At 34.5% G+C, this 17,105-nt stretch overlaps 1 protein-coding gene across 1 annotated transcript; it reads right to left on the bottom strand.

Moving 5' to 3' along the window:
• Positions 1-170: 170 nt before the first annotated feature.
• On the bottom strand, positions 171-17,032 carry LOC132758629 (uncharacterized; the record flags this gene model as incomplete). The annotated part of the gene is made up of 12 exons (XM_060750323.1): positions 16,869-17,032; positions 14,038-14,292; positions 5,415-5,576; positions 4,903-4,917; positions 4,310-4,609; positions 3,799-4,083; positions 3,241-3,479; positions 2,501-2,584; positions 2,045-2,204; positions 816-1,003; positions 529-617; positions 171-301 (listed from the first exon to the last, which is right to left on the bottom strand). Coding segments are annotated over exons 1-12 (1,942 nt in total), but the record flags the coding sequence as incomplete, so codon positions are not given.
• Positions 17,033-17,105: the final 73 nt, after the last annotated feature.

The raw sequence follows: 17,105 nt of genomic DNA on the forward strand, positions 1-17,105 counted from the left end.
CATCATATAGTATAAAATCTCAAAAATATATTTCCGGTCTGTCATGTCAAAAACCGTCAATGCTGCCCCTTAAGTCATTTCTAAGATATTTCCAAATGTTCAGCACAATTGGTCCAGATGTCTCAATTCTTTAGTCAGTGATATGAGTGTATGTATATTCCCTAATATACACGAAAAGCTTTTTTGCGCGATAAGCAGTATTTTAGGACTATTTAAACCTAAAAAGTTTACCTTGGCTGTGTATGATACGTGAGTGTACAAGACGTATTCGTCCGACAGGTGTTCGTGGTGTTCGTAGCGCCTGAAATGGAAGATGCAGAAACAAAATATCTATGAAATTTCCGGACAAAAAACAGTTGATTATTAAATTCTATATAATCCAAACTATTCCGTATGTAAAACCGACGTATTTTGAGAATTTTGAATTCAAGCTAATGATAAAAGGTACACAGCTTGTTTTCCTTATATAATACTTAATTAAACAATTTAAAACATTTAATTTATATTTGAGAATTTTTAAGCACTTACTTCCCGTCAAATGTGTACATGTGTGGGTCGTTCAAAGCTTCACATCTTTTACCTCGATAATACGTGCTTGTTTCCGGTTTAACCAAAACCTGAAAATTATTCTATGTCTTTTACTTTCATTTGTATAATTATATGAATTAAATTTTGACAATAATCTGGCAAATTTCTATTTGCATGATATTAGATATTGTTGATTTTTAACATCACTATTATAACTTCTTCCGTTTTATCCTATGTTATATTATTTCTTTTATTGTTATTATTTGTTTGGCTTTATATTGTCTTACCGTCACAGCAGGTAATGTATAATCCCTCCATATCGAATCATCTGACACGTGATTTGTTCTTAGGATCACTTTATGTGTAGCATCTTTTTGTACGCCGTATTGTCCATCTTCTGTAGCTTGTATTTGAAGACTACTAATGCTACCAGCATTTCCCGGTACAGTGATTGTGCATTTTCTTGTTGAAAGGCCTGTGCAATATGATAATAACAATGTTAGAGATATATGTATTGCACTAGATACATAGAGAATGTTACATAAATGTGTTACTCTGATGGTACGTATCGCCCGAGTTGATTGTGCTGAGTTGTACTCTCACGAGCCCGTTTTACACCTTCAATGAAAATGAGTAGTATGAATGCGAACGAAACAAAAGAAGGAACTTTTTCCTTTGATAAACTAATCGTCTTGTTGTTATAATGTAAATAATACGCGTTTGAATATGGGAACGTCATTAGGGAGTGTATCTACACGCCATTTGAATAAGTTGAAACGGTCGCAATATCAGTTTTAAAATTGATGAAACGTTTTAAAATCAAATAAATAAACGCACGATACATCCAAGACACACAGAAATGTACAAACGTAACATACAGAAGTCAATCATTATGTTTGGCATAATATTATAATACAGGCTATTCAATAAAAAAGAATGTATCGAATAGGGAAACAGATTTTCGTATTTATTTCGACAGTCGAAAATGACTGTATTTTCACCAGAAAGCTAAAATGCACGTACAAAAACACACCCAAATGTACATAATTATAATGATGATGCTAGATTTATGCACATTCCAATATACAGATAAATATAATGTTATTTAGATACAAATTTCAATGAATAGATTATGTTATATTCATAAACAGTCCATTGTACCGATAATATATGCATATTCCGATGAACATGATTATGCCAGATTCATACTCATTTAATAAATACATTTAATAATTTTATAAAATACATTTACTTTTGAATAATAAAAAAATGTGTTTCATTTTGATTTTGAAAATTGCTGAGAAATTGAAAGAAAATTAAATTTTAAAATAGTTATTCAATTAACCAAGAAACATCTCAAAACTAAGGGTTAAAGTTAACGTTGTCATTGCAATTTCCAAAAAGGAAAATGAATATGATATACTTATATGTGACCAGCAAGGAACGAAATTGTATTGATTGACAAAACACTTAAGTACTTTTGTAGAGAAAATAAACTTAATTGTGGTAAATTTACCGGTACAGTTTTTACTGACTGGAATAGATATTGCCAATGTAAGAAGATTACAACTGATTATCCCTGTCTTTTGCAGGATGGTGCAGCCGAATGGAATAGTTGGAGAGATCATAATTGATGCAGTCTCATCCCTGTGCATACTTATCGTCGGTGTCAATATCTAAAAGTTGATGAAAGTGAAAATTATGAAAATTACTCATTTATTTTGACTATGTGTCAATTTCATATTAAAAGGAAACCTGTTGAAGAGTTTAGTTTTTTGTTGTTTTAAAGTATTTATACCTACGATGTTTCAGTGGTATGTCGGTCAGTTATGAAATGTACGCATGTCTCTTAAAATATTATTATAATTTATTTAGCCTTTTAAAAGAAATGGAAATGATAAGGTTATCTCTTACTGATGTTTATAGAGCGCTTGACATAAAGACAAAGATTTAGCCTATAAGACTCTTGTACCTTGATTCCAGCAAATAAACTCGTTGACGCAGGTGAAAGCTCTTCTTTAATAACTTGTGGTATTTCAAATACTTTACAGGCGATCTGAAACAGAAATGTAATAGTTGATATACCATTTCTAACAGGCATCACATGTATTGATTTATATATGAAATATATGTCATGAAAGCCTTTCTTTAATTACCGACGTTTGCCAGTAAATATGTTCAAAATAAATCCTAAAGAAAGCCCAACAAGACAAAATTGAAAATGTCGCAGGCTCGGTTTGATTGAGCCTGTTCATGGATGGAAATGGAAAGTGCAAGTTACCGTCCACGCCCCTTAAGTTACTGTCCACGTTCTTAAGACTGCTTAGCAAAATATTTCAAATCTAGAATTGTTAACTAACAGATAAAGTAAACTCGTAAATTGTTGATTTATTACGTACATATGCGATATTTAGATGAAAATAAAGTGCCTTTCTTTTCTTTGTTTTGATCTCATGTGAGTTATATGAAAACAATTTCCTATCTTGACATTTGAATACATAAGTTTAATTAATAATGATATGACTGACCGACTTAGAAGAAATTGCGATGTATGTATGTATGTATGAAAATAATTTTCCTACAATGACGCTTGAACACATTAGTTTATTTCCTAAAATTTCATGATATAATAGAACTGTTATGTTATGTGTTTTTTTTTATTAACAAATTTTGCAATTAAACAGAAATAACAACTATAATTATGTTATTTACAGTAAATGGCAGTGCAATATGATGATTCATAAGGTCTTTTTCTGTTGCAAAAAGTCGTTCTATTTCTTCACCAACTCCAGCTGTTTTCTCTATAGTATGATTTCCTTCTTTACTTTGAACAAACCATGCAACTCTATATGTAGTTTCTGGTGAATGATTAAAGTTGCATTGAAATACTGTGAAATTTCGAATCATTTCTTCATCCCACTTCGATTCAATAAAGACTTCAATTTCTGGCTCTGAAATGAAATTAGTCATCATAACATCATGTATGAAGAAATTATATTGTAATTATCAAAATGTTGTCGTTGTTTTTGTTTTGTATCTTTTTTTGGTGTTTTTTCCAGTTTATTTTGAATGCATACTTCAAGGAAATATAGTCAACTAAACTGATGGCGGTGGCATATTAGAGAATTTCAGTTTTTTAATTTTTACAGTTAGCTTTTCGGTCATGGCTGTCGAGTAACATTCAATGCAAGTTGATAACCTTGATTTTGCAAGATATATACAGAGTTAAATGCATGGGAATATGATTAGAACTTAACGAAATGTGTTTACTTGTAAAAATGGATTCATGCGCAAGCTGTATGTGTTCCTCGTGTATGTTAATGTACACTTCAATCGTATACTTTGTTCCGACATTTAGACCCTTGAAAGTTCGATTGTATGAACTATTGTCCACCGGGAATGTCAGAATGACAACGCCGTCCTGTTGTACGAGTTTTCCATATCCGGCTTTATTGTCGCTTCCATAATCAAAGGTTATAACAGAAGAAAACCCACTGTTGGTTATTGTATTTTGTAACACATCAACATGGGCTCTTGCTGGGCGATATGGCGCTTCTAAAAATAAGATTCAAATTAACATTTTGAAAAAAATGTGTAAACAAGTTTTATTTACATCGTTAAAGTTTAAAAAAAACCTAGATTTATGAGTAAAACTTATATATGTAATGTATGGTATACGAACGTAAGTTAGTGATTTATACCAAGTGTAAAGTAGTTGGTCCTTTCTTCAATACTTAGGTTTTACAATCTAAAGTAAAATTGCAGAAATGATTGGTCTTACTTGTTACTACCCACGCCGAAGCAATTTCTGTCTTCACTCCGTTGTTAAAGACATATACATGAATGGTATAATTTGTCGCTGTCGAAAGATCAACCCACGTATAAAACATTAACTTCTTGTTTAAAACTATGGTCTGAATGACTAATCCGTCAGAGTTAACTAACTCAATAGTAGCCTTATAATTATCATCGATAGCAGTAATATTGACTGTACAGGTAACACTGTTGTCTGTTGTTTCTTTTTGTTGAATTGAAACGATTGCATTAGGTAGTTTGTGTTCATCTGGCGCTTTTGGGGGTTCTTAAATATAGCACATTTTATGATTAAATATTGATGTCTGAGAAATTATATTTATTTCTATGAAAGAAATAACAAATAATACTGATAACTATATTAATTTATTTGCGAGTAGTCTGCAGCTGTAAACATAAATCGTTTATTTATTACGTAAGATTTGACATAAGTTACTATTCATTCAAAAGTAGCATTAAGTACAGTACCTTATTTCGGGTTTAAATTAGGAATGTTACTAGCTAACAAAATCGTTTTATCAGTGATAAAGAATTTAGAAGTACTCGAAATGTTGATCTCACCTGGTTTTTCGATACCTGAAAAATATTAATTGTCACTTTATTTACATGTTAATTGTAGGATAAGAAATATTGTTTTCATTTGTTTTTTTTTATCAAACAAGATCAGTAGGTAATTAAAAGTGGTTATTCATTGATTGAAAAGTATAATTTATCATCGATTTATCAGCTAACCATGAAATGGGTTATGATAATTTCATTAAATTCTCACTATAGGTTAGCAATGAACTATTTAAATTTTCATACACATTCCAACATTGATCGACATTTCTTTCAAGTTTTGTTCTGGTCTGTTTAGATATCAAGCAAAGCTGCGCTAAATGAACTACTGAATAGAAAACTCGAGGAATGATATATCGTAAAATATGTCAACTGACGATTAACTTGAAATACTGAATTTAGACATTAACACAATAATATAATTGTTTATTCATACATTTACAAGGAGTCTTATATAATTAACATTATATCAAAAAGACAAATAATTTCAATGTTAAAAGATGAATATAAAATACCAAAACAATATCCAGAATCATCCAGTCCTGGCGGCGTAAGATGATAAATATAGGACTCCCCGCAGTTTTTTATCTTTATGTCCAATTTTCTATAGCAAGGCTGCGTGAATTTGATACAAGCTGTTCGGTTGACTACCCCATCATCAGGGCTTGGAAGTGTTCCTTCAAGAAAGAATTATATGAACACTATATATGATCATATTTTTGATGACATTCACCTAGTCTGCATTCGCATATTAAAGGAATGGTTGAACAAAGATAACACTTACTATAAAGTATGATATTGTGTAACAGTTTATTTAAAACAAAATATCCGACTTGGCATATTACATTACAAGAATAAATTCATTATAACGGACCAAATCAGTAATGCATTTTGGTGTAAAAGCTACTATCCCACACATTGTTGTTTGTGCGTTTTTGAAATAAAATGTTATCAAAAGATACAATTTCACCACGGCCACGTACATTTATATGGAACTAGATGATTGGTAAATGTCTTGTCCGAAAAAAGAACATGTTTGTAAAGTTTTTGTACATGTGATGTTTACCATGCTGTTTTATTTTGTAAATATTGACTTAAAGAATAAACACACCATTCAATTGTTTACACGCAGCTCCGTTGCTTGTGCGTAGAACAGTTGTGCGCTTGGTAAGTTTTCTTATCCTGCAGTCGATTTTTGAACAATTTATAACAAAAAGAGACATAAAATGAAGAACGTATCTAGTAATTCGGTTTTAAACTATCATTAATATAAAAAGTTTAACTGCGCCCGCTTCAGATTGACGGGTGTGATAATAGGGGGTGTTTGCATCTGTGCCAAGTGAAACATTACAACAATTAGGTCACAGTTATCTCGTGGAAACTGCAAATTGTACTTGTATACTTATTTAATAACTTTTAACAAGTATATTAATGTTTAAGACTAGTTTTGTGTGGGATAGTAGCTTTCATTTGTAAAATCTGCACCTGTAAAAATAAGTTACACGACTATACCCCCAGCACAGCTCTTCTTACGTCTGTAAGAAGACACTTTCAAATAACTGTTAATTTCCACGTGGATTTAATACAGTTGAAATATACGGTGTTCTGCTTGGGTCAGTTGAAGATCTCCTATTGACATGCCTTTTTTTCTAAAGTCTTACCCCTCTTTCTGTATTTTATAGATAAAGTGGCAATATTTTACATTCTCGCAAGAAATTTTCGAGCTATTCAACGTTGAAGTTGTCTCATGCTTATACTTTCTCATACTTAAATCTTCGTGATGATTAAAGCAGCACGCCTCCAGATTCATGCTAAGACTCATGCTAATTTTCATGAAAAGTTTGAAAATGTATTTGAATGTTTAATATAAAGGAAGCAATTTACTCATTATCAATGTCATTTCTGCCCACGTAAATTACCAAAATATGTGGTCAAAATATGCATAAATATGCCTTACTGCGTTACTAACGCAATAGAAATATAGCTGTGAATACTGATAAATCAGTCCTTAACCGCACATCACTTGAAAAACATGTATTACTTGAATTTTGCATCATTTTACTTTTTTCTAAAATTATAGTACACATTTCTGATGTTTGATTTTCTTGAAATATTTTGACTCATCTTGAGGCAAGCAACTGTAACCTTAATTTTCGCATGTTTCTTTCGACAGTGTCTATAGTGAAAAGTCTTCGAACGAGAATGTTAAATCTCGCTAATTTATATATTAACAAGAGCCAGTGCGTTTGCTTGATAGTAAAATAAGAGCCTGAATCATATAGAATTTTTTATCTTCAAAAAATACCGTCGCTCTGTCAAAATTCACAATAGCTCTACCTATTTTGTGAGTTGTCGAGCTACATGTAATACAAGAGATTTAGTCAATCTTAAATCGTAACTGCCTCAAACAGGACACCATAGAAACTGACGGAAAATTGTAGCGAAACAGAAAGCGCAACTCATGGGTAAATTTAGTTAATCGAGAAATGAATCAAATGAATTGGATGGCCATTTCCAGGAACATTGAAACTGTTGATTTTAGCATTGGCGAAACTTACATTAACTGTACCCCATACACACAAATCATCGGCCATATACAGCTGATTATTGCGTTAAGCTAAGTATGTGAATAAAAAACTTACCAAAGTTTGGGTCCAAAAACGTTATCCATATAAGATTGACACAAAACATGTTCAGAGACGGTTTCAATGTTGAATGACATAATTGATCTCTCAGATATAGTATGTCGGGAATTGATAACGTCATTTATAGCGCCTTGCATAACGTGACGTTCCGCGCTTACGTTAACGTCACTTCCGACTTAACATTGTTTTGTTGTTTATACTATATATGAATGTTGATCAGTAAAGGTCGAACCTGGAAACTACAACGCATCTTGTCTAGTTACTATACACCCCCACATTGTTGGTGCCGTGAGAAATTCTACAATCACAATGAATTTACAGAAGCTTATTTCTACTAGAGAGGGCCAGCGACGTCTTATTTCTAGACAACTGGAGAAATTTAACGACGAGTTGTCACTTTCGGAGAAGTCAAACCTACTCGAAATCATGGAAGAAAAAGCCGAGATTATCAAGAATCTCAACGATAAGATTGTTAATCATGCAGATATTGACGATTTGGAAACAGAATTGGTAGAGAGTGACGAATATTCTATTGATTTACGTTTGAAACTACGAAAACTGAAGGAAGATATCACCAAATCTAATTACACTGGCAGCGGCAGCGTGATCCGTAATTCACAGGACATTAACGGTAGTGCTAGAACTTTATCAAGTGAGAACTTTTCTAATCATAGCCACAGAGTGTCGTCTGATAATTCATCTTTTCACAGACTACCTAAACTGAGTTTACCTACGTTTGATGGAGATGTTGAAAAATGGCAGTCATTCTGGGACTCGTATGAGGCTGCTGTACATTTGAACCAAACACTATCTGATGTCCAAAAGTTCAACTATTTACGTTCCTTACTACAAGATACTGCATATACCGCCATAGCAGGTTTTCCATTAACTAACGGAAATTACCAGAATGCAATAGATTTGTTACAAGAACGATTCGGACAGTCTCATAAAATAATAGATAGTTACATGCAGTCGCTTTTAGATTTGCCGATTCCAGACAACAGTGTAACGAGTCTACGCAGGTTTCACGACAAAATGGAAAACTACATCCGGGGTTTAGAATCTTTAGGTGAGAGTCAGGGTTCCTATGGTGATTTATTGATACCCATAATCATGAAAAAACTTCCCTCCGAAGTACGACGAAATTTAGCTCGAGAACACGGAAATGTACGATGGCACATACAAGATTTGAGAACTTCTATCGCCAGAGAAATAAACATCCTAGAAATGGGCATAACTGACGAAATAAGAGAATCACACTTGCCGACGGCATCATTATTCACCGGAACCGGAAAGAAAAAATACCCATCTAAGAAATTTTCGCACACAAGAGATAATGATAAGGGTAAGAAATTATGTTTGTTCTGTGAAGGTGACCACAAGTCGCTTGATTGTGAAAAAGTTAAAACACGTGAAGAAAAACTAACTATCATTAAATCTAAACGTATGTGTTATAATTGCCTGGGAAAACACCAAGTTTCAGAGTGTCGTTCTAAGTTTCGGTGCAAGAAATGCCAGCGAAAGCACCATTCTAGTATTTGTGACCAACCATCGAATTTCGATTTGAATCCACATGCAACATCATTTATAAGCTCTACTTCCGGTCAAACAGGAAATGCAGGAACTGCTATTCTTCATTCAACTACGCATCAAAGATCGAACATTCTACTCAAGACTGCTATCGCTCAAGTAAGCTCCCAAGACCATACCATAACTAATACAAACATATTATTTGACGAAGGTGCTCAAAGGTCATTTATTACGGAAGAGCTTGCTGAGAAACTGAAATTAAAGCCCAACGGTTCGGACACTATATCATTAGCATCTTTTGGTGGCAAATCAGAACAGTGTCGTCATATACCCACAGGCAGAGTGTTTCTACACGTCGAACATAGAGAGATAATACCACTTGACGTACTTATTGTACCAACCATTGCTGTACCATTACCTAACTTGCAGAGAAATGTTAAATGTTTGAAATATATCGAAGGTCTTAAACTTGCACATCCTATTACCGACACTGACGACGATTTCGAGATATCACTCTTGATTGGAGCCGACTATTTTTGGCAAATCGTGCAGAATAAGGTTGTTAGGGGCAACGGACCTACGGCAGTGAAATCAAAGCTCGGTTATTTACTGTCAGGACCTCTTCCGGAAGTTAAAAATGCGTCGTCTGTTAGCTATATGTTTAATGTTGTAACAGCGCCACCTAATGCCACAGATCTTGAGAGATTCTGGAAGTTAGAATCTATGGGGATATTAGAAGATGATACTGAGAAATCTACTTCCGGTATACTTAACGAGTATAAAGAAAACTGTATCACGTACAAAGATGGACGTTATGTTGCAAAACTGCCCTGGAAAGAAGATCATTCCGTACTTCCTACAAATTACGAAATTTGCAGAAAGCGTACAGAAAACACAATTAAACGGCTTTCAACAGAACCGGATATACTTAAAAACTATGGACAAATCATAGAAGATCAGTTAAAACGCGGTTTTATTGAAAAATGTGATGCAAATGTTACCACATCAAACCCTGTACATTATATACCACATCATTATGTAAAGAAGGACTCGAACACGACACCTATCCGCATCGTGTATGACTGCAGTTGTAAGTCACGTGACCAGCCTAGTCTGAACGATTGCTTGATGTCGACACCACCTGAACTGAATGATTTAACTGGAATTCTTATTCGTTTTCGAATGAATAAATACGCCATAGCAACCGATATTGAGAAAGCTTTCCTCAACATCACTCTTGACGAGAACGACCGAGATGTGACGCGATTTCTATGGCTCAGTGATCCTAGTAACCCCAACAGCGAATTGACAACATATAGATTCCGAGCAGTCCTTTTTGGGGCTACGTCGTCCCCTTTTATTCTCTGCGCAACTATACTTAAGCACCTTGAACTTAACAACGACAAGAAAGCTAGCGAATACCTACGTCAAGATCTATACGTTGATAACGTGATATCAAGTTTCCAACAGGAAGAACAACTTCTACAATTCTACACCGAGTCTCGTGAGCTAATGTCATCTGCAGGTTTTAACCTTAGGTCCTGGAGTTCAAATAGTAAAATGCTTCAAAAACAAGCAATCAACGATTCAGTAATAGATAATGCACAAACTCCTAAGATACTTGGAATGAAATGGGACACAAATAGTGACGTTTTACTGTATCCGGTCAGAAACATACCAAATACCCAGATTGTAACAAAGAGAGAAATATTGCAGCATACATCTCGAATCTATGATCCCTTAGGTTTACTTAGTCCAGTTACCATCAGAGCTAAATTACTTCTACAGGAGTTATGGCAACAGAAGTTTGAATGGGATATGCCATTACCTGACAGTATTCAAGAAAAATGGCGTAGTTTAATAACAGATTTGAATTCCGTGACAAAAACTACGTTTCCTAGATACTACTTCGAAAATACATTAAACGCATCAAGAAACACGTGCATTCACATATTCTGCGACGCTAGCTTGGTATCGTATGGTGCTACGGCTTACATCTGTAGAGACAACCAATCTACTCTTGTAATGGCTAAAACTCGGGTTGCTCCATTGAAGAAGTTAACATTACCTAGGTTAGAGCTAATGGCGGCAGTAATTGGATCCCGACTCAGTAAACACCTGCAGCAAAACACCAGCATAACACAGATATACCTTTGGTCAGATAGCCAGATTGTGCTTTCTTGGCTTCAGACGCCTAAAACCCTTCCACGATTTGTAAGGAACAGAGTGATTGAAATCCACGCGCTGTCCGAAAACCGGAAATGGAAATATTGTCCGACGAAAGAAAACCCTGCCGATTTACTTACGAGGGGAATCTCTGTGACTCACTTCAAGAACAGTAATCTATGGTTTCATGGACCTACATGGCTTACCACACCTGACAGTTGGCCAGTTTGGCAAGAAAAAGATATTTACGTTACCATGACAACGTTTATTGACCCAGCAACCAAGCCAAAAGATACAATTTTACCATTAAGTAATATCAGTTTCATAGACATGTCAAGATTCAGTTCCTTAAGAAAGCTGCTCAGGGTTACAGCTTATGTCCTGCGTTTTATATTCAAGTGTCGAGGCGGGAGTCATACTGGAAGATTAGACTTGTTAACTACAGACGAACTACGCAGAGCTGAGGAGATGTGCATACGGAGTTGCCAGATGTCCAAATATCAAGCAGAAATAGAAGATACAAAATCAAAAAGAAACAAACTTCCATTATGTAGACAACTTCAGTTATTCTTAGACAATGGCATATTAAAGTGTCGTGGTCGTATCCACAATGCTCCATTAGACGTACTTACCAAGTTCCCGTACCTACTACCAGCTAAGCATCCTTTTACAAAGTTAGTTGTCAACGACGCACATTCTAGATTATTGCATGCCGGCGTTAGTTCAACTATTACGTTTTTAAGACAGAAGTACTGGATTCCCTCGATTCGTCAAACTGTTAAAAACATTTTACGTAAATGTACATGTTGTGTGAAGGTTATTGGGAAACCCTATTCAGCACCTGACCCACCTCCATTACCAAAGTGTAGAGTTTCTGACGTCAAACCCTTTACTTATACAGGAGTAGACTTCTCTGGAGCATTACTGGTTCGGGATAGTAACAAAAGAGACATAAAAGCTTACTTATGCTTGTTTACATGTGCTACTACGAGAGCAGTTCACCTAGAACTTGTTTCAAACCTATCAGCAGAATCATTCCTACAAGCTTTCCGACGTTTCTGTAGCAGAAAATCTGTCCCTTACGTCATGATGTCAGACAACGCTAACACCTTCATATCAGCCTCAAAACAACTAAGAGATTTGTTTCACTCACTCACAGTTAGAGAAGAACTCAACAACAGAGGAATTGAGTGGAAGATGATACCTAAACGCGCCCCTTGGTTTGGTGGAATGTGGGAACGTCTCATAGGTCTGACGAAAACAACAATAAAGAAAGTGCTAGGACGTTCCTATGTAACCTACGAAACTTTACAGACTGTTATCACAGAAATCGAGGCAATGATTAACGATAGGCCGTTGACATATGTGTGTTCTGGTAATTCAGATGAACCGGAAGTACTTACACCATCACACTTACTTTATGGCAGACGAATAACCAAACTCCCTTATGAAGATGTCCTTTCATGTACATTCCCAACGCCAAGTGACCGTTCGTCAGTTATCAAACAGGCTACAATACAAACGAAGTTAATCAACCACTTCCGGGATAGATGGCGTCACGAATATCTGACAGCTTTACGAGAACGTCATCAGACTACTGGCAAAAATGACCAGACGATATCCGTTGGAGACGTGGTATTAGTCCACGATGATGTTCCCCGCTTATTATGGAAACTTGCTGTGGTTGAAGAACTCGTGCCAGGAAAAGATGGACTTATTCGAAGTGCTAAAATTCGAACTCAAAATGGACTCACAAATCGCGCAATTGTAAAACTTTACCCCCTCGAAATGTATTAATCTAAAATTTCAAAGGAAAGGTGATACATGAATAAGAGACTGTATTCAATATATTTATGACTGTTTCTTAATTAATAATACTTTATATGAGATACTATAGCAACTGTAGTGTTCAAATAATGGATTTATTACTAAACTTTAAATAACATTTCGCGCCCCGAGTATGTCGGGAATTGATAACGTCATTTATAGCGCCTTGCATAACGTGACGTTCCGCGCTTACGTTAACGTCACTTCCGACTTAACATTGTTTTGTTGTTTATACTATATATGAATGTTGATCAGTAAAGGTCGAACCTGGAAACTACAACGCATCTTGTCTAGTTACTATACACCCCCACATGCCGGCGTTAGTCAACAATGTGTTGACGTTCTCAACAATTATTAAATGTGTTTTATTAAACGTCGTATAAGTCGGATACAGTTACTCGTTTTTTCTTCAAAAGTGTCTTCTTACAGACGTGAAAAAGACAGTTCGCTAGGAAAAACAGCATTTTATCCTCGGCTTCGCCTCGGACAATTTGTTGTTTGTCCTAGCAAGCAGTCTTCTTACGTCTGTAAGAAGACACTTTTGAAGATAAACTCGTACTGTATCCATTACATAATGATCAAACCAACCATAAATATTGTATAAGACTTTAATAGTTAGAAACCGCTAATTTGAATTTGACGTCGCTTTTGACCGTTCGGTCTTCTTAAGCGGCATTTATTTTACATACACATATATTTAGACAAAACAAGGTAAATGACGTTACATCAGTGAGCGAATTTAATTTATAGATAATAAGGGGTATTATGTTTTGTACGAAAACTATGTACAAAAAGCCATGTAAAATTCCCATGCGGCACGGACGTTTTGCCGTGGAAAAATTGAATCAGACCTGCTGCAAATTAAGTAAATAAAAAGAAATCGGTAATGCCAACAGTGTTCATTTCGGACAATATGTATGCTAGTTTTCAAAACGTTCATAGCGGGTTATACAAATATGTTTAGGATTACCATTCATCCATATAGGAAACTTATATCCACATCTACAGAGGCTTGGTGGAAACGTCACTATAGGATCCACACCGGCATAAAACCAAGCGGTTTCAATTCTGCGGTCAGTATAAAGACAGTTGTTTTCCAATTTGGCGTACCTCTCATTAATATGAGATATATTACGAAGTGTGCTAGCCAGACAGGGGTCAACATGTACTTGTGTCGCGCTCAATGACCTGATGTGCATACCCCCAAGACCCACTTCGATGAAACCTTAAAGTAATAGAATTAAAACATTTGTAAAAATACGAATTTAAAACTCAAACTTTCATATCATGTTCACATTCAAGGAATGTAAAAATATTTAGTTCAATGCTGTCATAAAGTCATCTAAAGGTATATTATCCGTTAAAAACATTGTCATTATTATTTCATTATTAAAATTTCAATATTTTTTTTCTATTTTGTATTTTGTTTAGGTTTTCAGTCAAAATTATACAAATATGCCATAAACCCTTGTTGTCATGACTTTCCTTTTATAATCCAAGACATTGCAAGAAAACATATTTCCTTTGAATATTGATTCATTTCAATTTATTTTTACTTCACGTAATAAGTGTTAATCCATTTCAACAAATGTACTTAAGAATCACAACTATAATCCAATTATTTAACTTGACAATTTTTAACATACAAATCAGTCAAACTAATTTATTTTATTTCATCCAAATGATAACATATAAAATTTCCCTATTAATGGCAAAAGTTTCCGCCTTAACAATTAAGCATTGCATGAAAAGCATTTAAGACATGAATTTCCTTTGAACAATTATAATTCAACGTCGGGGAGCTAAAAGAATCGGTTTAGTAAATGCACGTGAATAACATAGTAGTGGCTGATAAAACACGGGCAAAACGTCCTCACGACATCACCGTCGAATAATTTTAATAACTTTAGACAGTTTGATATCATATAACTTGCGTAGAAAATGATCTTTTATAACAAATAGAATTATATAAAGATACATGTATATCGCAATGTCTTCGACACCAGCAATCTGTTGCATATTTGGGGAGGGGGTTCAATTATCAAACCATAATTATAGTGATTTAGTATTTTTTGTATGGTAGTCATAATATCTCTTTGTTCCGTCGCAAATTATTTTATATTCAGTGCTATTTCTTGAGCTTCTCACATGTTCTAAAATCCATTGCTACAACAATATGAAGGTAATTTAAAAATAAGCTGACACATGCATGCTTTATTTTACCATTGATGGCAAACTGTATTTGGTCAATTCTATGTTCACAATATAATGACAAATTCTTATTCCTTCAAGTTCGTCAACATGTTTATTTTCTATGTTAAAAATTACCGCCTATGTGACCCTACGGCGCAACACGCCAAACATTTTATCGTGGGAAAGGTCAGAGCTTGATCCCTATGATCGTTAAGAGTCAACATGAAATTGCGTTATGTAACAGTGACGTCAACTTAATGTCATATTAAAATTTTTCATATTTTTGACAAGTAATTGAAATTTTCCGAATTCATTAAAACAGTTGCAAAAATTAAAATTGTAACTGGTGGCGACGTTCAATACGTGTACGTGTAAGATAGAATAGCCCATAAAAGACAGCCCAACACGGCAAAATTGATTGAGCCTGTTCATGGACAGAAGTGGTAATTACGACCCCTAAACAGAATTCAACACTAAACATTACCTAGTAAAAGTATAAATTTTAAAAAAATCGGCAGATGTGTTCATATGGTGGAAATGGAACCTTCAGTGTGACACGTGAGAAGCGGCATTTGATCCCCAAGTAAAAAAAATGCATGTGCCCTCAACGAGAAAACAATGGTCGAAATAAAGTAAAAGTTATTTATTTTGAAAGGGAGTCAGATGCCTTGAAGCCTGCATATTACGGATACGCTGTTGATAGACAAAGCAGACAGCATATCCTAAGGGAGAATAATCTGTATTCAATTGAGGAATACTGGAGACATCCGACTAGAAAAAAACACCAAAATGGAATGAATTTAAAATAAGAAAGACATGCACTTATAACTACAATCTTCAAAGATCGAAAATATAACATCTATGATAAAATGTACGCTGAAACATTTTACAGCAGCCACGTGCACACGTCACAAATAACACTGATGTGACAATAAAATAGAGACAAACAGAATCTGTAGAAAGCCCAACACGGTCGCACAAGCGGCGTAAAATCACGGCCAATAGACACAGCTGGATAATAATATCGGCTGTTTGGCAGATATCTAGCTCTAAAATGACAAACGACGTTGGAGGTCATGAACATTGAAGGTTTTACAATACCCGCCCGTATAAGCACATCTGTGAATGTTTCTAAATTCTAAGTTTGCTTCCCCTCCCTTTCCTCTTCTCCAACTTTAACGTTTTAACCGAATTCAAAATATTAAATTAACAACGGTAAAACTACGATTATTACCTATGATTTTAGTTGAAACCTAAATGTATATTGAAATAACGATTTATTTTTCATTTTAAATCAAAAACATAACTACTAAATACTTATTACAACAATCAGACTGTGTTTTCCTTTTTTTAAAGAGATAGTTTATAGTTTCATTGAAATGCTACAAGTGATTCAGTGATACCATGATTATCAAATTCTATATTCAAGTGACTTATTCTTACTAAAGTCCACAATAATGAACAAAATAGTCAAACACCTGATCTTAATTGAATGTCAGTCATCATAGAAATACATGAGACATAACAACATGTAGCAATATATTGCACTAAATTAAACTGTACATGACCATAAAACCAAAGAAACTAACATTAAACATGTATACCTACCGACAACGAAGCATGCTGTTGTTAGTATATACATCCTTTTATTTACATCTTTGTTTATTAACACCAATTTCTGTGTATATTAACACTAATTCATATGTTTGATGTCTATATTTTAACAACTAATTAAAACACTCGCTTTTGTCAGGACACCCTTGTATAAATGCCGGCTACTGATATCGATATTAGTGATATGATAGAGTGTTGACCAATCAAATTGCTATCAGGTGTTTTATCAAA

This window comes from Ruditapes philippinarum, unplaced genomic scaffold (genome assembly GCF_026571515.1).
Source record: "Ruditapes philippinarum isolate M1 unplaced genomic scaffold, ASM2657151v2 ctg6921_1_1_1_1, whole genome shotgun sequence".
NCBI lineage: Eukaryota > Metazoa > Mollusca > Bivalvia > Venerida > Veneridae > Ruditapes > Ruditapes philippinarum.